This window comes from Myotis lucifugus, unplaced genomic scaffold (assembly GCF_000147115.1).
Source record: "Myotis lucifugus unplaced genomic scaffold, Myoluc2.0 scaffold_0, whole genome shotgun sequence".
NCBI classification, from domain to species: domain Eukaryota; kingdom Metazoa; phylum Chordata; class Mammalia; order Chiroptera; family Vespertilionidae; genus Myotis; species Myotis lucifugus.
Genome location: NW_005871048.1, coordinates 20,927,892 through 20,951,822, shown reverse-complemented (window position 1 = coordinate 20,951,822; position 23,931 = coordinate 20,927,892). Strand labels below are relative to the sequence as shown.

Below are 23,931 nucleotides of genomic sequence, written 5' to 3'. Positions count from 1 at the left end.
TATCAGATCACAAAGCGGGGTGGGGGGGTGGATCAAGTTATATATCAAAAGGGTTAATCTGAAGTAGAAACTCCACAGAGTTTCTAGGCACTTGTGTTTTCTTTTGTTGACTTTAGTCAATAGGATGTAGTAAGTCCCATAGAATGGCAGAGCTCGATCTCCACATCCTGTGTAAATCAGCCTGAAATTCAAGCAGTCTACAGAGTCTACTGCTTGAATGGCACTTCCAGGAAGGCTGGCATGCCCAGTATAAGAAATAGTGCAGGACATTCAACAAAATTCAATGGAAAGACATGTTATGTCAGTAAATAATAAAACAAAAAAAAAGCAAGTATCTCATAGATACTCTTTATGACATTACAACTAATTTTAAATAAGCATATGTTATGTTTTACTTATTAATTTAAACATCAATCAGATGAAATGATACCCAGACATTCATATTTCAGAGCAAACTTACCTATATAGAGAGAAGATTTGTGTGTGGGCACAGAATCATCAAGAAAGGCTGTTCCCAGGGTATAGAGGGGAGTTCCTCCTGCTCCCAGCAACAGTTGTCCCAAGATGAAGACGTACAAGAAGTTGGAAAGTGAAGAACTTGAAGAGGTACAACCGGTTCTATTCCTTGCTATTATGCAAGTATCTTTAGGGGGGAAAAAATAAAATTGTGAACATAAAGATATTCAGAGAAAGACAAACACTATATGATTTTACTTATAATTTCATGAACAAAATAAATTAACAAACATAATAGAAACAGACTCATAGAGACAGAAAACAGACTGACAGTTGAAAGAGGGGAAGGAGTTGAGGGGTTGGGTGAAAAAGGTGAAGGGATTAAGAAAAAACTTATGGTGATCATCAGAGGAAAGGGGGAGTAGGGGGAGGTAGAAGAGGGCATAAATGGTGACAGAAGGATACTTGACTTGGGGTGGTAAATACACAAAACAATATACAGATGATGTATTATAGAATTGTACACTTGAAACCTACATAATTTTATTAACCAATGTCACCCCAATAAATGCAATAAATGAATAAATGAGCACAGAAAAAAAATCTATAAAAAAAGAAATTCATGGAACTCCCATTTGACCCTGTGATCCCACTTCTAGGAATATATCCCAAGAAACCAGAAACACCAATCAGAAAGGATATATGCACCCAGATGTTCATAGCAGCACAATTCACCATAGCTAAGATCTGGAAACAGCCTAAGTACCCATCAGTAGATGAATGGATTAGAAAACTGTGGTACATCTACACGATGGAATACTATGCTGCTGTTAAAAAGAAGGAACTCTTACCATTTGCAACGGCATGGATGGAACTGGAGAGCATTATGCTAAGTGAAACAAGCCAGTCAATGAAGGAAAAATACCACATGATCTCACTCTTTCGTGGATAATTAAGACCATTACAAACTTTCGAACAATAATAAATACAGTGGCAGAGCTGCCTCAAACTGATTGTCGAACTGCAGTGGGAAGGCCAGGGAGGGTTGGGGGACAGGAGGGAGGGGAGTAAGAGATCAACCGAAGGACTTGTATGCATCCATATAACCATAACTAATGGACATAAGACACTGGGGGGTAAGGGAGGGCAGGGGCTTGTCAAGGGTGGGGGGGGGGGAAGGACACTTATGTAATACCCTTTGTAATACTTATAGCGAAAAATAAAAAAATAAAAAAAAGAAAATAAAAAAAATAAGCAGAAAAAAAAAATAAAAAATAAAAAAATAAAAAAAGAAATTCAGCTAATAATTTAAATATTTATCTTGGAGAAATGGTTGATTCTAGGACTGGGCAAGAATTATACAGGATGAGCCTGGATCATCTCATAGTGCCAACAAGTAAAGAAGTGTTAAAAACAAACAAAACCCCACAGTGATGGAGGTCTATCAAAGGGACACATGAGCCAACTGAAAGGATTCTGATAGCCAAAGCTGGAATAATTTGAGCAACAAAATAAAGTATTGTTGGAATACTGTGTGATTGTGTGTGTGTATAATATCCACACTGAAAATCAAAAGGCTAAATAAACAAATATGGGAAGAAAAGGCAAATCTTTAGTTCAGAAGCATGTCTAGTAATTTATGTCAATAGTCTACCCTCAAAGAGGTGGAACATAACACCCCACCACTTCTAAAGTGTGGGTGCACGTAGTGACTTTCTTCCAAAGAGTACGTATGGGAGGCAAGAATAAAAAGAGCAACTTCGCAGTGTATTAACCTAAAAAACAGTACCTCAGTCAGGTGATCAAGATCATCATCAAGAGTGGTAAGTGACATTGAGAGTGTATACCCTTGATATGATGTGATGAAAATGGCATTTTGCCTGTGTGGTCCTCTCCTAAAAAAACTCATAACCCAGTCTAATCACTGGGAAAACACCAGGTAAATCTCAGTTGAAGGATATTCTACATCTGACTAGCACTTCTCAAAACTGCCAAGGTCATCGGAAAAAAAAGGGAAATATCTGAGAAATCATCATAGCCAAGAGGAGCCAATTGAGCATGACAACTAAATATTACACAGTACCCTCGATCAGATTCTGGAACAGAAAAGAACATTAGATAAAAATTAAGGAAATGTGAATAATGTATGCACTTCAGTTAATAATTACAAACACTAATGGATGATATAACAACATTAGTTCATTAATCATAAGAAATGTAGCATATAAAGTTAATAATAGGGGGAAATGGAAACTACTATCTTCACAATTTTTCTGTAAATCTAAAATTGTTCTGAAAATCAAGTTTATTAAAAATTTTTAAAGTACAGAATAAAACAACCCATTACAAATACAGGCTTAAACTTTCATAAAAATTAATAGTAAATAAATAAATCATGAAAATATATAGCAGCAATTTTAGTTAAGCAGATTCCACCAGAAGATGCAAGAATAAACAGAAAAAGTTAAAACACAGAATTTAATTTTCATCTTTCTCAGTCCAAGAGCACAAATTGTTAAAAATAGGCAAGGAAAGAGAAAACCTGAACAATATAATTAGTAACATTGAATTTAGGAAAGCATGTCAAATTCCATTCTCTGATAAAATTGTGCCTTCCATATTTAGGTCTCATGGACAAGTGTAAGAAACACTAACCAAAATATTACAATGCAAAAATATCTATATACATTCCAAAGAGTAAATGACAATAAAATATATGTTCAAAATAAAACAAAACTAGAAACTTCTAGGCCCTTCAATCTAAAATTCAAAAAAATTTAAAACTCTATTAAAGTATTATTAGATCAAAAAACTTTGGAATTACAAAGTTTCTTGAAATGATACTAGAAACAATGCACATCAAAAATTATATGATAAAACTACTATAATACTTACAAGAAAGCATCTTAATCAAACAGAAAAAACACACCAAAAATAATGAAATCAAAATTTAAAATATGTAAAAATAAATCACACATTAATGAGCTGCTCCCAACACTACCACCACTGCAGCTAGATGAGGTTATTATAGAAAAATCTATAGAAAAAATAATATACAAAAGAATACCTAAAAAAACAATAATGAAAGAGGCAAGCAATTAAGAGGCCTCCCTAATTAAAACAAAGAATTAACAAATAAACAGAAATCTGATTAATAGAATAAAAAAAAATATTATAATTAACAAAAAGTAATTTGAAATAATCTGTAAAATATGCCAGTGGCTAACATAATGAAAAAGAAGAAATTATCTATGTATACAAATAATACATGAAAAAAGGAAATAAACTCTAAAGAGAGGAAATTTTTTTAAAAATCACAAGAGATTACTTAGAGCAGATTTCTAGCAAATAAACTTGAAAATCTAAAATGATTAAATTCTCAAGCCCATAGTTCAGAGATTGCCGGAGACCAATTCCAGCATGTCATAATTTCAAGAGTTTCATCAAAGGTTGATGAGACTTTGGGACTCAACAGGGTTGAGTCACACATGTAGTCACCTGTTGGGAATGGCTGAAGGCATTTCCCCAAACCTGAAAGGGATTATTGTTTGGCTGCCAGACAGCTAAAAGGGCATCTTAATCTACATGTTATTGCCTCCTACTGGCCAAACACCTGAACAGCCATAGGCTAATTCCCCCATTCTGACAATGGACTCTGTACTGAAACCCTGACTCTTTGAAGTGTATATCTCTGCCTTGCCTCAGGACAAACTGTGTTAATAAAAAGCATGGGGCCCTTTGAGGAGGAGACCTGAGAACCTAAGACCTTAGACTTTTAAGACCTGAGAATTTAGATCTTGGATCTTAGCTCCTTTAGCTAGGCTCCTCTGACCCCCAAATGCCTTTCAAAATTATACTTCATCTCTGGACTCTTATTTAAAATCTACACACAGCCTTCTCTAGATTCCTGAACCCTTCTTGATGCTGGGACAAGAGCACCAACAAGAGATGAATTTTCCCAATATTTTAAATATTAAATAATAATGACAGTAATCATATTAATGCTACTTAAAACTGTTCCAGAACATAGAAAAAGGGTTTAAAAGTACCAAAATATTTTTTATGAATTGAATACAAATTGACACCAGCAGGTGAAAAAGTTTAACAACAAAAGAATAATATAGCAGGACTTTATATGTATATATTAATTTCAGAGAGGAAGGGAGAGAGAGAAACATCAATGATGAGAGAATCATTGATGGGATGCCTCTTTTTTAAAAAACATATTTTATTGATTTTTTACAGAGAGGAAGGGAGAGAGAGAGATAGCTAGAAACATCGATGAGAGAGAAACATCTATCAGCTGCCTCCTGCATACCCCCCACTGGGGATGTGCCTGCAACCAAGGTACATGCCCTTGAGCAGAATTGAACCTGGGAACCTTCAGTCCGCAGGGGGACGCTCTATCCACTGAGCCAAACCAGTTAGGGCAATGGGATGCCTCTTGCACGCCCCTACTAGGAATAGAGCCAGCAACCTGGGCATGTGCCCAGACCAGGAATTGAACCGTGACTTCTTGGTTCATGGGTTGACTCAACCCCTTAGCAACACCAGCCAGGCTCCTCTACAAGTTTTCAATAATGTATTCAAGGGAAAGAGAAAGGAACTAGAGGCTTACGAATTGAAAATGAAGAGGTAAAGCTATCTCAGTTTGCAGAAGTTTTAATTGTCTTTCTGGAACACTGAAAACAATAAATGAAGAAACTATAAAAACAATAAGAGAATTTATAAAAGCAGTAAAATATAAAATTAACATATCAAAAAATCAGTAGGCTTCATATGCACAAGTTAGATGATCTGAGGGGTGGAAAAAATCAGTGTATAGTAGGAAAAATTAACTAATACATTCAGAAATAAATGTGAAGCGAAATAAGCCAGTCACAAAAAGGTAAGTATCACATGATCTCACTCATATGTGGAATCTAATGAACAGAACAAAATAGTGAATAACATAGGATCAGAGGCATGGAAATGGAACAGGTGGACGATTCTTAGAGGGAAGGGGGCTGGGGAGGGCAGGAAGAGATTAACCAGAGATCTTAGATGAGTGATGGTGAACCTATGACACGCGTGTCAGAGGTGACACGCGAACTCATTTTTTTGGTTGATTTTTCTTTGTTAAATGGCATTTAAATATATAAAATAAATATCAAAAATATAAGTGTTTGTTTTACTATGGTTGCAAATATAAAAAAATTTCTATATGTGACACGGCACCAGAGTTAAGTTAGGGTTTTTCAAAATGCTGACATGCCGAGCTCAAAAGGTTCACCATCACTGCCTTAGGTGCATATATGCATTACTTATGGACACAGACAACAGGGTAGAGAAGGCCTGGTGCGGGCAGGAACCAGGTGGAGAGGGGGCGATGGGAGGAAAAAAGAGGGACATCTGTAATAATCTCAACAATAAAGATTTTTTAAAAAAATCGTTAAGAAATTAATTAAAAGGGCATAGAACATCCCAGAAAATTTTGTTACAGAAAGTTCAATAATAAGACAGTCCCTTATAAAGTTACTGTATTTTCAAGATGAAGAAAAACTTATTTGAACAGTCAGGGAAAGCCACACTATGCAGATGGAAATGAAAACCACTTAGCTGACTCAGACTTCTCTACAGCAACACTAATCCCATAAAGAAGTAAAGGAATTGCAAAAGTAACCAGTGAAAGATAGTATGACTCACACATGTTATGTCCCAACAGTCATAGAAACATAAAGGCAAATGACAAATATTTAGATATATTTAAAAATCTCATGAAATTTACTTTTTCTGGAAAAACAAAAACTATTAACTAGAGGGCGCATTTCAGAGATGCCATGGGGACCTGAAAACCATTCATCATAAGTAATATTAAATAACTTATTACATTGCATCTGTTAAAAACATCTTTAAAAATAGCTAGATTTACCTATTATGTAAACTCTGTGGCATTATTTTCTGAGGAAACTATTTAAACTAGAATTTCAACTTCTAATGGGGAATAATAAAATACCTGAAAATAATACTTGTATCACCAATTTAAAAACATCTGATTTGACAATATAACACAAGAGGGAGCTCCTCTGTTGTGCATGAATATGGAGTGTTGCTAATAATAAAATTAAGGCACAGAACTTCACTTAACGAACAAACTAGTGACCTGTCTGGCCTACTAACATGGATGGGAACTAAAGACAAACAAGGCTAAATAAAATCTACATAGAAAGATATTTAGGAGTTAAATATCAAGCTCAGCTCAACCCTCATCCCCACTCAGAGGCCCTCAGCCTGCTCTTCCCCAGGCATTTACCTTCAAATCTTGGAAATGTAAAGGGGCTATGTTTTCCTCAGGGCTCATCCTGCTGCCTTCAGTACAGCAGGATGCTGACATCTGAGATGACATTCCACACCCCCAACAACAGTTTTGTGACAGTATTTTCAGGAAGTATTTATACCTCCTGAGAAGCAGAATAGTTTTCTGGGGAATCAGGACTGCCTCGTTGCCTGCATCAGGTACTTTGAGGTGGCTAACTTTAATCAAAAGCAGTCTCTCCCTTCCCAGGGAGTGACTGTAATTTTCTCCCCCTGGCTCTACTTCCCATCTTCTAATCTAACCACGGCAAAGCAATCTATAGATTTAACATAATTCCTATTAAAATACCAATAGCTTATTTCACAGATCTAGCGCAAATATTCCAGAAATGTATGTGGAACCCAAAAAGACCCCAATAGTATCAGCAATCTTGAGAAAGAAGAACAAAGTTGGAGGGATCACAATACCTATATAAAGTATACTACAGGGCCACTGTAATCAAAACAGCCTAGAAGAGGCATATATATATAGTTCAATGGAATAGACCAGAGAGCCCCCAAATCAACACATGCCTTTATGATCAATTAATATTTGACAAAGGAGGCAAGAGCATACAATGGAGTAAAGACAGTCTCTTCAATAAACGGTGTTGGAAAAACTGGACAACTATAAGCAAAAAAAAAAAAGAAGAAGAAGAAAATAGACCACCATCCTACATCATACACAAGATTAAACTCAAAATGGATAAGACATAAATGTATGTCACCTAACTATAAAAATCCTAGAAGAAAACATAGGCAGTAAAATTTCAGACATCTCTCATAGCAATATTTTTGCCAATATATCTCATACAGCAAGGCAAACAAAGGACAAAATAAACAAAAATTAGACTACACCAAACTAAAAAGCTTTTGCACAGCAAAAGAAACCATCAACAAAATGAAAAGGAAACCCATGGTATGTGAGAACACATTCGTCAATGATACATTTGATAAGGGATTAATTTCCAAAAAACTCACACAATTCAATACCAGAAAGACAAATAATCCAGTTTTAAAGATGGGCAAAGGAACTAAATAGACACTTCCAAAGAGGACATACAGAAGGCCAGTAGATACGTGAAAAAATGCTCAATATCACCAATCATCAGAGAGATGCAAATTAAAACCACAATGAAATACTCCTGACACCTGCCAGAATGGCTACCATCAATAAATCAACAAACAAGTGCTGGTGAGGATGTGGGGCAAAGGAAACCCTAGTGCACTGTGGGTGAGAATGCAGACTGATGTAGTCACTGTGAAAAACAGTATTGGAACTACCTTTTAAGCCAGCGATTCCACCTCTGGGAATATATCCTATGAATCATGAAACAACAATTAGAAAGACTATATGCACCCCAATGTTCATAGCAGCGTTACTTATAATAGCTAAGATCTAGAAACAGCCCAAGTGCCCATGAGTGGATAAAAAAGCTGTGGTACATTTACACCATGGAATACCATGCAGCAGTCAAAAAGAAAGATCTCTTACCCTTTGAGACAGCATGGAGGGACCTGGAGAGTATTATGCTAAGTGAAATAAGCCAGTCAAACAAAGACAAGTATCACATGATCTCATTTATATGTGGAATCTGATGGATAAAATAAACTGATGAACAAAATAGAATCAGAGGCATGGATACATGGAATAGACTGACAGCTTTTTGGGGGAACCGGAGGGCTGGATGTAAGAAGGTGAAGGGATTTGCCAGAAAACATATATACATAACACAAAGACACAGAAAACAGTATGCTGATAGCCAGAGGAAAAGGGTGATGGAGGGTCTGTGGAGGTGGGCAAAGGGGAGGAAAATGGGAATGGAAAAAGACTTTGCTTGGGGCGATGGGCTCACAGCGCAGTGTGCAGATGATGTATTATTGAGCTATACACTTGAAACCTGTATGGTTTTGCAAAACATGTTACTGCAATAAATTCAATTACTAAAATTAAATTAAGATTTTAAATTTTAAAAAAGAATACTTAAGAAGCAGTCTGGTAGTTCAGAACAAGGCTCAGAAGTCAAATACACTTGGAGTGTATCCATGACAAATTAAATGAATAATAAAAAAAAGAACAACAAATGTTAATAAACAAGGTGGCCAAAGGAGATTGTATGTACACATAAGTGAAGTACATAAGGGAAAAAAAACTAACATAACTGAATAAAATACTGAAATATATAATTTCAGAAAACATTCTTAGAATTTAAAGTATGTATATAAATCCATATACACTACTTCAATATGGATAACTGGGTGTCAGGGAAAGATGACATTAATAGCCACAACTAAGACATAGCTTAGTATGGACTTTCAAGAGATACTTAATTGCATAGACATATGGACTATTGAGACTACTGTATTCTTTTTAGAGAGTACCAGGAGTATACAGTATATCAAATATCACAAGCACTTCTAAATGACTTCAGAATACACAGGTGAACAGAGGCTATTGAGTTCTTAACTAATGTAAGAATGGGATAAGAAATTCTAAAAAAGGTAATGATCAAATTACGAAAGCACAAAGTAAAAATATTGAAGCTACGAATATGAATAGCACCTTCTGAAAAACATCCCATTAACCTTTAACTACAATAACATATATCCTACTTTACACATTGCATTGTTCCGGAGAAAAAAAAACAACTATACAAATATTGTTATACTTGTGGTGCTTCTCAATACTCAAAGCTTTCACATACATTTCCCAGTCTAACCTTTAAAACTTTCTGCAAACATTTAATAAATGAAGAAACTAGAAACCCAGTCACATTGTGCAACCAAACCAATAATCTGATTCCTATTCTTCTGCTCCTCCAATGTATTCTCCATGAGCTTTAAGCTACAACAATTTAATAAGCTGAACCATCCTCCAAAAGGGTATAAAGCAAGATTTCCCCAAATATATTTTATGAAACCCCTAGGCTTCTGAGAATTTCCATGAAAAAAGGGTTTGAAACGGAGGGTCCTTATGACTTTTAGCTTTAAATCCTAGCTCTAGAAATCACATTTTCCTCCCCCTCTCCTATTGCAGGATAAAGAAAACTTCTTAATCTAAGCTATGCTTCAGGTCCTGAGCCCTAAAGTGGAATGACCTCTTGGCTACTTTCCCACGAGAGGGAACAGGAACAGACCTCAGAGCTGTTCTCAACACCTGAAGAAATGATTCAGCTCCATCATTTCACCTCTGACCAATCAGCTCCCAACAGGACCCCAAACCCCTAATCCACAGTGTCCTGTGATATTGCCCTATACAATCTGTAACCTATGTGCCAACAGGGACTTCAGGCTTTTGAGCATAAGCTTCCCGTTCTCCTTCATGGTGCCATTATAAAAACATAACCTATATTTCTCCACTACAATTCTTAGTGTCTAGTGCAGTGATGGCGAACCTTTTGAGCTCGGCGTGTCAGCATTTTGAAAAACCCTAACTTAACTCTGGTGCCGTGTCACATATAGAAATTTTTTGGTATTTGCAACCATAGTAAAACAAAGACTTATAGTTTTGATATTTATTTTATATATTTAAATGCCATTTAACAAAGAAAAATCAACCAAAAAAATGAGTTCGCATGTCACCTCTGACATGCGTGTCATAAGTTTGCCATCACTGGTCTAGTGTTTGGTTCTGCTAGCAATGGGAGAACAAACTCTTTCTGTTTGTTTGTTTGTTTGTTTATTTACTAGAGGCCTGGTGCATGAATTCGTACACAGGTGGGGTCCGGCCAGCCCACCCCAGAATTGTTTTGCTCTACTTCATACCTTTGTCATACTTCAGACAAGTATGGGGACCATTGGTCTGGGCCAGCGGGGAGGGAAGGAGCCGATTGGGGCCCAGATTAGGCTAGTTGGCTGCTGCAGTGCACATCATAGTCACCAGTCGTTCCACCGTTCTGGTCACTGTGTGTATATATATATTTGTATTTATTTATTTATTTATTTATTTATTTATTTATTTATTTAATTGACAATTGAGAGAGACAGAGAGAGATCAATTTGTTGTTCCATCTATTTATGCATTCATTGGTTGATTCCTTTATGTGCCCTGACCAGGGACCGAACTGCAACAGAGACTATCTGAACAACGCTGTAACCAACTGAGCTTCCCAGACAGGGTTTTCTGTTCTGTAACTGGTTCTATGGTCAAATTAGTTTGGAAAACACTGTACTCAATATTACTGTACCTCTCCTATTACGGAGTAATACACATGCATTTATATGTAGTAGGACAAAGTTTTACATATTATCAATCATATAGTTGTTACTTTATTTTTTCCATTAATATCTATCATCTCACAGAACCAGTGCTCTATAAAACACAATTTTGAAAAATACTTGTCTGAAGTATGACAAAGGTATCAAATAGAGCAAAACAATTCTGCGTAATAAAATTTTTAAAATTTAATCCTTGTATAGATAGACTTAAATCATAGAGTTAGTCTTATCAATCAATGATCACTTAATGATTCCTACTGTTAAGATTTAGGATTTTCTCTTTCACTTTCTCCCTTACTACTCTCTCTCCTTTAGAATAAACATCCACTATCATGGATGTAGACACTATGAAGATGACTGAACTCTCAAAGTTGAATTTCCAGTATCTCTTACGATCTAGAGCTTCATTTTCAAATGCCAAACGTCTACCTCTAAGACAAACTCACTCTCTTTCTCACAAAACCAAATTTTGTGATTTTTCTAACATCCGTTTTCTAACCAAGTTTAAAACATAAAAATTCTTTAGTAGCATATTCCTTGTTTATAACGACCACACCACATGCTTTTCCTACTGAATTTTACCCATTGTTCAAGTCCAGCTCAAATTCCACTTCTTATTAAAAGTTTTCCCCTAAAATGCCCAAAGGGAATTCTTCTTTCAGTGACTATAAACCAAGTTTTAATTGCCTGTATGACTCACCAGGTTCTTGCTTATCATGCCAAACTTATCTCTTATCCTCATACATCTCAATAGCAGTAATTATAGTAATATTTACTGAGTGCTTATCTTATGCAAGATCATTCACTGGTATGCATTATCTTATCTAATACCCAGAAATATCCTATGAAGGAGGTACAATTACTTTCCTCATTTTACAGACCAGTAAAGTCGGGATTAGATTAACTCCTACAATATCTCTAAGATTTATGAGGCTAAGCTTTTAATAGATTCAACTCATGATTAATAGTGACATAAAGTAAAACTTACCAGTTGCTTAAATAACCTGGGATATAAAATCAAAACATTTCTATAAGGGTTTCTATCAAGATAAAATAAAGAGACAAAAGCTTTTGGCATATGATCTAACAGTCAATCTTTATCTTCTTGAAAAGGCAAAGTCATGACCTAAGCAAGAAATTTGAAAATCTCTTAAAATAAAAATATTGACCATAAGTGATATAAAATTTGAATGAAGCCATAATTCGGGAATAAGCTAAAGTGAGACTCAAAAGTCTACCTCTGAAATCAACCTATCTGAAATTATTTTTCTAGAGAATTTGTATTAAAGCTCAATAAAAAACAATCAATTCTTGACTTAAACTGTCTCAATATAGAAAAGAAAAGAAAAAGTTCCAAACTTGTTATAATAGCATTAGCACAACCCTGGCCTTCAGTTGAAGTGCCGTCTCATGAACCAAAAAGGTTTCAGGTTCAATTCCCCATCGGGGTATATGATTCCTGGTCAGGCATCTATCTAGGTGGCAGGTCCAATCCCCAGTCAGGGTGTGTACGAGAGGCAACAACCAAATTGTAGGTTTGATTCCCCAATCTGGATGAGTATGGGAGGCATCAAATGGATGTTTCTGACATTGAGGTTTTTCTCTCTCCCTCCCTTCCTCTAAAATCAATAAAACATATCCTCAGGTGAGGGTTAAAAATATAAGTATACTAGCAAAATTTCATTTCAAAACAGCAGTCATTTGTGAGAAGGAACTTTAAACATTTTTTAAAAGATGAAAGTTAAAATATGTCTATGGATATTTTTACATATCAAGGCTGCAGTAGGACACAAACAAAAGAAATAACTAAAGCAAATTAAACATTTTTTAATGAATGTAGATTGTTTTATGAGGTAGATTTTTAAAAATATTTTTTTATTGACTTCAGAGAGGAAGGGAAAGGGAAAGGGAGAGAGAGACAGAAACATAAATGATGAGAGAGAATGACTGACTGCTGCCTCTGCATGCCCCACACTGGATCAAGCCCGCAAGCCAGGCCTGTGCCCTGGTCTGGAATCAGACCGTGACTTCCTGGTTCATAGATCAACACTCAGCCACACTGACCAAGGCTATGAAGTAGACTTTTTAACAAAAAAGGCAGAGTTAAGAGAACAAACAGTGAGGGCTACTACCACTTGACAGCTACGGGAACCCTGAAAGTTCTATAGCTGTAGGGGGCATCCTCTATGAGCTGTGGCCTGAGGTAGAAGCACATAGCAACTTTTGCAACATGTCCGGTGGGGAGCAAATGAGGGAAATAAGCACTACAGTCTCTTCTCAACATGCAAACTCCCTTTCACTGAACTCAACTGGAAACCAGGGGGCAAATGTGCTGGGGCAGTATGATCCGTGGGACTGCTGTGAAGTGATACAACAGGTGACAAATAATGAATGGCAGATCTGGGGGCATAAACAGAGACTATCCAGCACTGTCCAGTCTTTTCTTTGGTACCTTAGCACACACTTTTATCTTCATCCAGAATGATAAATGTATCTCCAACACAAGAAATCCACAAAAACCTATCAGCAAAATATCATCCTGGGCAATGTCAATCCAGTTATTCTCCCATCTGAACCCAACACTGAGATGTTAGCCACCAGTGAACGCCATATAAGTGGTAGAGGAAAACAAGGGCAGTAGGACAACTAACAAGTTCTTCCTTCTGCAGCTGGTCAGAAACCCTGTGTTGGCAATCATGCTTATTTTCCTATCATGCAGGTCATGTTCCCTTTACTTGACAGGCACCCCAGTTGGTCTGGGATTTTATGTTGCCTTTACAAGTCTTCAGCTGTTCTATTACTAATGGTTGCTGCAGTTTTCCTTTTAACAAATACTATTGGGTGTGGGAGTGTTAAGAAGCACCCAAATGAATTCACTCAGTCCAAAATACATCTTCTTTGCCAATGTATGGAAGCAACCCAACTTCCTCTTGTTAACTAGGATCTCTCACTTGTGCCAGTTCAGTGACCATCTCTTCTTGATTATTTTGCATGAAGAGATCAAACATGATTAGAGAACATTGTCAACTTTGATTCTAAGGGAATAAGGACTATGTTGCCTGATAGAAGCATTCATACTTTGGGGACTAGGACTCCAAAAGACCAAGACAGGAAGCAAAAATTCCATAAATAAATTTTTAGGTACAGTAGTAAGAGACACCAATCCATGAACACTTCCTTGCTCCCTTACCTATGCATCCTGGCTATGGAGGAGCCAACAACATAAGTAGTTTCTGCCTTATTTAACATATATACTGTATTTTATAGGGGAGGGAATTATTATTCTGAAAGTTGTGACAAATAGATACCATTCTAACAAATCAGAGGCTTCTGAGTGTTGGGAGACAAAAACAAGCCAATTTCATGAGTACGAGCTTGTTACCATACTTTTTTTGCTGCAGGTGAGTTTCTTGGTCAGAAGTGATGATGTATATGACACAATCACAATGAATAAGGCATTCTGGAAGTCAAACAACTGTGAGTGTCGGTAGAAGCATTGCCGCCAGGAGAAACAAACTCAAAACTAGAATATACACTTACCTCAGGAGGATAAATCGCAACTAGGATAGATATTTTTTGGTGGCCCTGGGGTATACTGGTTGCTCTGGGGAATGCTGCAATACCAGGAACTCTCAGGACTGCCCCTACAGTTTGTAATCAAGCAATGAATCTACAGTGGAGGTGGAGGTAATTCGAGAAGCCTTAAAGAGGGGAAGGGCATGTTTTGTTTTGTTTTTTTAACTCTGGCTTAGCTTCTTTTTATGCTGTACAGTCACCTTTAACAGAGGACAATTATATAAGCACCACAGTGGACAGTGCAAAACACTGATTGAAGTTCACTGGACAGACCATCTTTCCTTCCTGATTGAGAGCCTTTTCCAAAGAATGTCCTCAAGTGAGCATTAACAAGTGGCAAAAATATCTTTGTATTCTGGGCCCATGCCAAAAGGCACACTACACATCTTTGTAAATAACTTTCCTTTTAGTTTATCCCAAGCTTCTGACTGGCCAACTTATCTATTGTGTAGTTCATGAATCAATATAAATCTGTACCTTATGCCTCTCCTCTCCTTATCAAAGGGAATTTCCACTTATCACTGCCTTTTAGGGACTTGCTTAATTATGGCTGTTACTCACGAGATGTCCACTTCTGGTAGGTGCCTACATACCTTACACACCCTCTGTAAACCAAGCTATACTTCTTCCTCCTCTGAGCCAGACACAGGGAATTCTGAGGTCCTTATAATGAAGGCATCTAGGTTTTTTAGTAAGGCCATGTTAACTTCTGCCTACAATGATAACCTTTCTGCATTTGAAGAGAGACATGCAAGGCAATAAAAATAAGTAGCCGTAGACTGAGATAGCTGCCTAAATAGCTACTTGTGCCTTCCAAACCTACCTGTACCTAAGATTTCATTTAACAGATCCAGAACCACAGGAAGGCTGGCTGAGTGGAAGTTCTACAACTAGGAGGAAAGAGGAAACCATACGAGACTCAGAGGAGGCGCAGTGCTGAAGTGAAATACTAAGGTGCGGAGTGCATGTGGAGCGGGTCGGCGGCGGAGGGGGTGGTTGTTGTCTTCAATCGGGAGGGAGTTTCAGACTCTGAGCTCCAGATCCGGGCGAGTCTCTAGGGTCCCAGACTCAACCGGGAGAAGCGGGAAGGCAGCTTTCTCTCCGAGGTCTGCAGCGGTTGCAGAGCCACGGGAGACGGAACTGAGAGCAGCCATAACTGCTCGCTCTGCCCGCCCTGTAGATCCCCTGGGGACCTGCCCCGCCCAAGCCCTGCACAGAGGCATTTGCCAGGACCGCCCTGCCCAAGCCCTGCACAGAGGCATTTGCCAGGACCGCCCTGCCCAAGCCCTGCACAGAGGCATTTGCCAGGACCGCCCCGCCCAAGCCCTGCACAGAGGCATTTGCCAGAGAGCCTCAGGCAAAGGCCAGATTAGTACCGCCCTAGAAATTCAGCACAGTAGCGCTCCCAGCCACAGCTGACTCTCATAGCCAGTTAGCCTGGAGGTCAATTCACCCCCCTATTGCCGAAAACAATCAAGGCTTAACTACAACAAGACTGCGCACAAAGACCACAAGGGGGTGCACCAAGAAAGCATAAAAAATGCGGAGACAAAAAAACATGACAGAAATGGAGGATATAGAGCTAAAAAACGCAATTTTGAGGGCTTGCAATAATGTGCTAGAAGCTGCCAATAAACTTGATGAGAGCCTCATGAAAACTAATGAGACCCTCGATGCTATGATAAAGAACCAACTAGAAATTAAGCATACACGGACTGAAATAAAGAATATTATACAGACACCCAATAGCAGACCAGAGGAGCGCAAGAATCAAGTCAAAGATTTGAAATGCGAAGAAGCAAAAAACACCCAACCGGAAAAGCAAAATGAAAAAAGAATCCAAAAATACGAAGATAGTGTAAGGAGCCTCTGGGACAGCTTCAAGCATACAAACATCAGAATTACAGGGGTGCCAGAAGATGAGAGACAGCAAGATGTTGAAAACCTATTTGAAGAAATAATGGCAGAAAATTTCCCCCACCTGGTGAAAGAAATGGACTTACAGGTCCAAGAAGCGCAGAGAACCCCAAACAAAAGGAATCCAAAGAGGACCACACCAAGACACATCATAATTAAAATGCCAAGAGCAAAAGACAAAGAGAGAATCTTAAAAGCAGCAAGAGAAAGAGACTCAATTACCTACAAGGGAGTACCCATACGACTGTCAGCTGATTTCTCAACAGAAACTTTGCAGGCCAGAAGGGAATGGCAAGAAATATTCAAAGTGATGAATACCAAGAACCTACAACCAAGATTACTTTATCCAGCAAAGCTATCATTCAGAATTGAAGGTCAGATAAAGAGCTTCACAGATAAGGAAAAGCTAAAGATGTTCATCACCACTAAACCAGTATTATATGAAATGCTGAAAGGTATCCTTTAAGAAGAGGAAGAAGAAAAAGGTAAAGATACAAATTGTGAACAACAAACATGCATCTATCAACAAGTGAATCTAAGAATCAAGTGAATAAATAATCTGATGTACAGAATGAACTGGTGATTATAATGAATCAGGGACATAGAAAGGGAATGGACTGACTATTCTGGGGGGGAAAGGGGAATGGGAGATGTGGGAAGAGACTGGACAAAAATCGTGCACCTATGGATGAGGACAGTGGGTGGGGAGTGAGGGCGGAGGGTGGGGCGGGAACTGAGAGGAGGGGAGTTATGGGGGCAAAAAAAAAAAAGAGGAACAAATGTAATCTGAACAATAAATATTTAATTAAAAAAAAAAAGATTTCATTTAACAATGAGGGGTACCTCACACATCTAATACTATGATTTGTTATAGTATCTAGCGTATACCTCATGGTCAGAATTCAGATCACAGGGTGTTCATAATCACGTTTAATCTAACAATCCAGTATCAAGGAGCAAGCCAAGAGTTTGTTTTAAAAAGGAGAATAGTGTAGGCAGAAGGATGATCTTACTACAAAAACTTAAGGGTTCTTACTTGATATTACCATGCAGACTTGCCAGAGGCTTCCTACATCCTCACTTCCTTAATCACTGTCTGTATCTGCTGCAAGAACTTTATCTTGTTCCAGCCTTATGTATTACCTGCTAAATGGTTTGGAGCAATGTGCACAAGTGTGGTAGATGATATCTCCCAAATCCCAAGCCCTGTGCAAGTGCAGAGTATATAAAATGCAAAGTGGAAGTTGTGACATGGCCCAGGCTACTGGACCACTAAAAACTTAACTGTTATGGTATGACCCTTAAAGTTTTTGTGGTGTATCTCCTATCTTCTGGTACACACATGCTTTACTATGGCAACTAAAATAATTCAACTCACCAAGTTCAATTAGCTTAATACCTTCACTATAGAGTCTAGCATGATCATGATGGTACCTCTAGACTAGTTTCACAACGCTGGCACTATTGACATTTGGGGCCAGATAATTCTTTTTTGTGGGGGGGCTCTCCTGTTCCTTGTAGGATATTTACCAGTGTCTCTGGCTTCTAGCAACTAGATAACAGTAGTTCCCTCCATTCTAATCATAACAATAAAAAATGTCTCTAGAAGTGAAAAATTGTCCCCAGTTGAGAACCACTGCTCTAGACAATCCTATCTAATAATAGACAAATATGGTAATTGACCGTACCTTCGCTACACCTCCCATTGGCTAATCAGCACGATATACAAATTAACCACCAACAAAGATGGTGGCTAATTTGCATACTGCAGGCAGGGCGGGCCAGCACGAGCTGCCATCCGGGACCCAGGAGCCGCCTTGCCTGCAGCCCGTGATCCTGATCGTGATTAGAAAGCCGGGCCGCAGGCAAGGCAGCATCCCAGGACCCAGGAGCCGCCTTGCCTGCGGCCCGTGATCGTGATCGGAAAGCCAGGCCACAGGCAAGGTGGCCCCCTGGAACCCAGGAGCCCGTCGGCGAGGTCTGCAGGCAAAGCAGCGATCAAGCTATGAGGGGGAGGGTGGGGGACAGAAGGAGCTACAGGAGCAGCTCTGGCCGGAGACTGAAGACTACCGCCGGAGTGAGGAGCAAAGACTGAAGGCTCCAGCTGCAGCGAAGACTGTGTCCAGAGCGAAGATGGAAGGCAGTGGCCAGAGTGAAGGACTGGGTCCCGGGTGCCAGAGGAAAACTGGTGCTGGCAGCCAGGGGAAAGAAGGCCTATTGCACAAATCTTCATGCAATGGGCCTCTAGTCTTACGATAAAGAACAAGAGGATGTGTGTAATGCTGAGATAAGATAGTGATAATCCACTCTTGTTCCTCCGCAGAAAAGCAAGTTATCTAGACTGTCTTTGCAGTTGAGAAGGGAAAGAAAACATCTGCTAGATCAACAACCACAGATTAGTGTCAGGGTCTGTGCTGACTGGCTCCAGAAGAAGTAAGTTCCAAATGTGGAACCATAGCTATAATTAGTACACCACCTGATTATGTTTAAAATGATCTAAAGTCATTTTCTATTATTTTATTCTGCATCTGCACCAAATACATTTTTTTTAAAAAAAAGAGAAAGTGTAGTAGGAATCACCACCCCTATGTCTTTCAAATATTTGATGGTATCACTAAGATCCATAATTCCCTTATTGGTTTACTATCCATACAGGGGGCTCTACTTAGCTCTTCCTTCCATAATATCTCTTAATCCACAAGTCAGGCAAACAATGTGGGGATTCTGTCAGCTGGTATACCTATATCCTTTCTACATCCTCAGACTAGGAAAATGACTACAGGATGGATCCACCGTGAGACAGAGTAGTCTTGGGCCACCTTTATTATTGGAACTCCTAAGTCCCCATTTTACAAGAGGACCATGGCAGTATTCTAGAGTTCCAGAGATCAGATCAGCTCAAAGTCATTATCGAATCACCACCAATGAGTTTGAATACGACACTTTCCCCTCAAACTTGGGATAAAAAGTGTCAGGATAGGTTTAGGGGAAGAGAAACATTATATACTCCTGGCTGTGTTGTAAAGTTCTTTACAGAGATTTATCTTCCCTACCTATATATATAAAAACCTAATATGCAAATTGTCTCCATGGGAGTTCGACTGGGAGACTGACTGCTCACTATGACATGCACTGACCACCAGGGGGCAGCGTGGCATGAAGGAAGGCCCCAGCTGGCAGCCGGAAGGCCCTGATTGGCCCTGATCACCGGCCAGACCATGCACGAATTTCATGCACCGGACCTCTAGTCAATAATAAACTTACTTAGGCCTGGAACTGGTTGGTTTAAGAGTTGTAAAACCCCAGCATACTGATTCAGATGGAGTTCCAGCCCATAACACTTAGAATTTTTCCACTTATGTCAATTCAATCTCTGGAACTTGTTTGAATAATTGAGCCAAGCTTTCCTTTAAAGGTTAGCATAGCCACTTAGTTTCTATCCTCCCCAGGATATGAATGGGCAAATGAAAACTATCCAGTACAATGTATATCCCATAGGTCTTTTTGAATTTGTGGTGGGGGGAGGGGGGGAAATCAAGAAGATAAGAATACAAGATTAAATTAAATTTTATAGCAAAAAGTCATAAATTTTAATTCAATTTAGTAAATATTTGCAGGGTAGCTAATATAAACCAGGCATTTTAGCTCCCCCAGCCCAACATCTCAGGCTTCCTCAGCCATCACCAGCCAACTGGCCAGCCCTCCAGGGCTCCCCAAGCACATACGAGCCAGCATTGGGCACAAGCAATCTTACACAGAAGTCACTCCTACACAAGGACACTCCTTCAAGATCAGGAGAGATAGCTATTTCGTCTAATTCATAGTAACAAACACAGAAAGTCAAACAAAATGAGAAGACAAATACATGAAAGAACAAGAAAAAAAAACCCCAATGAAACAAAAATAAGAAATTTGCCTGATAAAAAGTTAAAGTAATAGTCATAAAGATGCTCAACAAACTTGGGAGAACAACAGGGAAACTCAGTGAGGAATTTAACATAGTGTTAGAAAATAAAATAAAGAACCAATCAGAGCTAAGGAAAAATTTGAAATAAAAAATGTACTAGAAGGAATCAACAGCAAATTAGAAAATACAGAACAGATTAGTGACCTGGAAAATAGAATAGTGGAAATTACCCAATCAAAACAGTAAAGAGAAAAGGGATTTTTTTTTTTAATGAGGATAGTTTAACAGACTTCTGGCACAACATCAAGCATACTAACATTACATTATAGGAAACACATAATGAAGAGAGAGACAAAGAGAGACAAAAAGCTTACTTGAAGACATTATGATGGAAAGCTTTCCTCACTTGGGGAAGAAAATATACATCCAAGTCCAGGAAACACAGGAACTCCAAACAAGATGAATCCAAAGAGACCCACCAAGGTATATTTAATTAAAATAACAAAGTGTAAGACAAAGAGAGAATCTTGAAGGCAGCAAGAGATAAAGTAGTCACAACACAAGGGAAATGCCAAAAGGTTGATTTGTGACAGAGAAACCACAAAATTCTTAGAAGAAAACATAGGCAGTAGACTCTTTACATCAGTCTTAGCAATAATTTTTTGGATAGGTCTCCCCAAGCAAGGGCAACAACAGCAAAAATAAATAAATGGGACTACATTAAACTAAAAAGTTTTTATATAGCAAAGGAAACTATCAACACAACAAAAGACAACCTACTAAATGGAAGGATATAATTGCAAATGGCATATCTAATAAGGAATAAGTACATGTTATATTAAATATATGTTAGATGTAGATCAAAAAAGAAAAACTACCATACACCCTAGCAATTCCACTTGTGAGTATTTAGCCAAAAATTAAAAAAAAGAGTAAGTTGGAAAAATATGTTTACCTCTATGTTCATTGCACCATTACTTACAAAAGCCAAGATATACCTAGGTTTCCATCAATATACAAGTAGATAAAAAATATGATACACACACACACACCATAGAATATTAGAATATGATTCAACAATAAAAAAGAATGAAATCATGCCATTTGTGACAACATGGATGGACCTAGAGAGTATTGTTCTAAATGAAATAAGTCAGACAAAATAGTCCATGCAAATGAAAATGAAAAAAAAAATCTGGGGTAGAAATACTCATATCTGACAAAAAAGACTTCAAAACACAGGCCATAAAGAGACAAAGAACATCACTACATAATACTAAAGGGAATGATCCAATAAGAAAATATAACCTTTGTGAACGTATATGTACCTTTGTGAACCCAACATAGGAGCACCTAAATATATTTTTAAAAACTCTTGGAAGCCCTAACCGGTTTGGCTCAGTGGATAGAGCGTCGACCTGCAGACTGAAGGGTCCCAGATTCGATTCCGATCAAAGGCATCTACCTTGGTTACGGTCACATCCCCAGTAGGGGGTGTGCAGGAGGCAGCTGATCAATGTTTCTCTCTCATCGATGTTTCTAACTCTCTTATACCTCTCTCTTCCTCTCTGTAAAAATATCAATAAAATAAAATAAACTCTTGGAGGCCATTAAGGGAGAGCTCAATAGAAATACAGTCACAGTAGGGTACTTTAACACCCTACTGACATCACGGATAGATTTTCCAGATAAAAACTCAACAAGAAAACAGCCACCTTAAATGACACACTGGATCAGATGAATTTAATTGATAATTACAGAACATTTCATCCCAAACCAGCAGAATAGACAATCTTCTCAAGTGTACAAGGAACATTCTCAAAGGTAGACCACAAGTTAGGACAGAAAATAAGCCTTAACAAATTCAAGAAGACTGAAATCATATCAAGCATCTTCTCAGATCACAATGGCATGAAACTGGAAATCAACTACAATAAAGAAACTCAAAAACATCCAAACACATAGAGGCTAAATAGCATGTTACTAAACAATGAATGGATTACCAATGAGATCAAGGAAGAGATCGAAAACTTCCTGGAAACAAGCAAAAATGAATGCACAACTACCTAAAATCTCTGAGAAAGGGCGAAAGCAGTCCTGAGAGGCAAGCACTACAGGCCTATCTCAAAAACAAGAAAAATTTCTAATAAGCTATCTAACCCTACAACTAAAAGCATTAGAAAGAGAATAAGAAAAGCCCAGAGTAAGCAGAGGGGAAGGAAATAATAAAGCTTAGAGCAGCAACTATATAGAGACTAAAAAACAATACAAAAGATCAATGAAAACAAGAGCTGGTTCTTTGAAAAGATGAACAAGATTGATGAACCTTTAGCCAGACTTAACAAGAAACAAAGAGAGAGAACTCAAATAAATAAAATCAGTAATGAAAGAGAAGTAACATCTGACATGCCAGAAATACAAGGATTGTAAGAAAATACTATAAACAACTATATACTAACAAATTGGACAGCCAGGACAAAATGGACAAACTCCTAGAAACATACAATCTTCCAAAACTCAATCAGGAAGAAAAAAACATGAATAGGCTGATAACAACCAATGAAATTGAAGCAGTAATAGAAAAACTCCTAGCAAACAGATGGCTTCACAGGGGAGTTTACCGAGCATTCAAAGAACTAACACCTATCCTCCTAAACTATTCCAAAAAAAAATAAGAGGAGAGAAGACTTCCAAGCTCTTTTTATGAGACCAGCATTATCCTAACACCAAAACCAGATGCAGACACTACAAAGAAAGAAAATTACAAGCCAATATCCCTGATGAACATAAATGCTAAAATCCTCAACAAAATATTAGCAAATTGGATCCAGCAATAAATTTAAAAAGATCATATACCATGACCAAGTGGGATTTATTCTGGGAATGCAAGACTGGTATAATATTCACAAATAAATAAACATGATACATCCCATTAAAAAAAAAAAAAAGGATAAAAATCACATGATCATATAAATAGATGCAGAAAAAGCATTTGACAAAATCCAGCACCCATTCATGATGAAAACTCTCAGCAAAGTGGGAATAGAGGAATGATACCCGAACACAATAAAGGTCATATATACAAAACCTACAGTCAACATTATGCTCAATGGGCTTAAACTAAAAGTGTTTCCCTTAAGATCAGGAACAAGACAGGGATGTCAGCTTTCACCACTCTTATTCAACATAGTACTGGATAGCCACAGCAATCAGAAAAAGAGGAAGACATAAAAGGCACCCAATTTGGAAATGAGGAAGTAAAACTTGTCATTACTCACAGATGACATGATATTATACATAGAAAATCCTAAAGAATCCACTACCAAAAAACTGCTAATAAATAAATTTGGCAAAGAAGGAGGATAAAAAATTAACACCAAGAAACTGAAGGCATTTTTATATACCAACTAGAGGCCTGGTGCACGAAAATTCGTGCACGGGCGAGGCGGGGGGCCCCTCAGCCCGGCCTGCCCCTCCTCACAATCCGGGAGCCCTCACGGGATATCCTAATGACGGCCTAAGCC

General features: G+C 38.1%; 1 protein-coding gene across 1 annotated transcript in view; it reads right to left on the bottom strand.

Moving 5' to 3' along the window:
• The window catches only part of SLCO4C1 (solute carrier organic anion transporter family member 4C1), a 68,309-nt gene that overhangs the window by 20,675 nt on the left and 23,703 nt on the right, over window positions 1-23,931 (bottom strand). Inside the window, exon 3 of the mRNA XM_023756552.1 lies at window positions 461-643. Coding sequence (XP_023612320.1) covers window positions 461-643 — 183 coding nt within the window. The remainder of the gene's footprint in view (window positions 1-460; window positions 644-23,931) is intronic.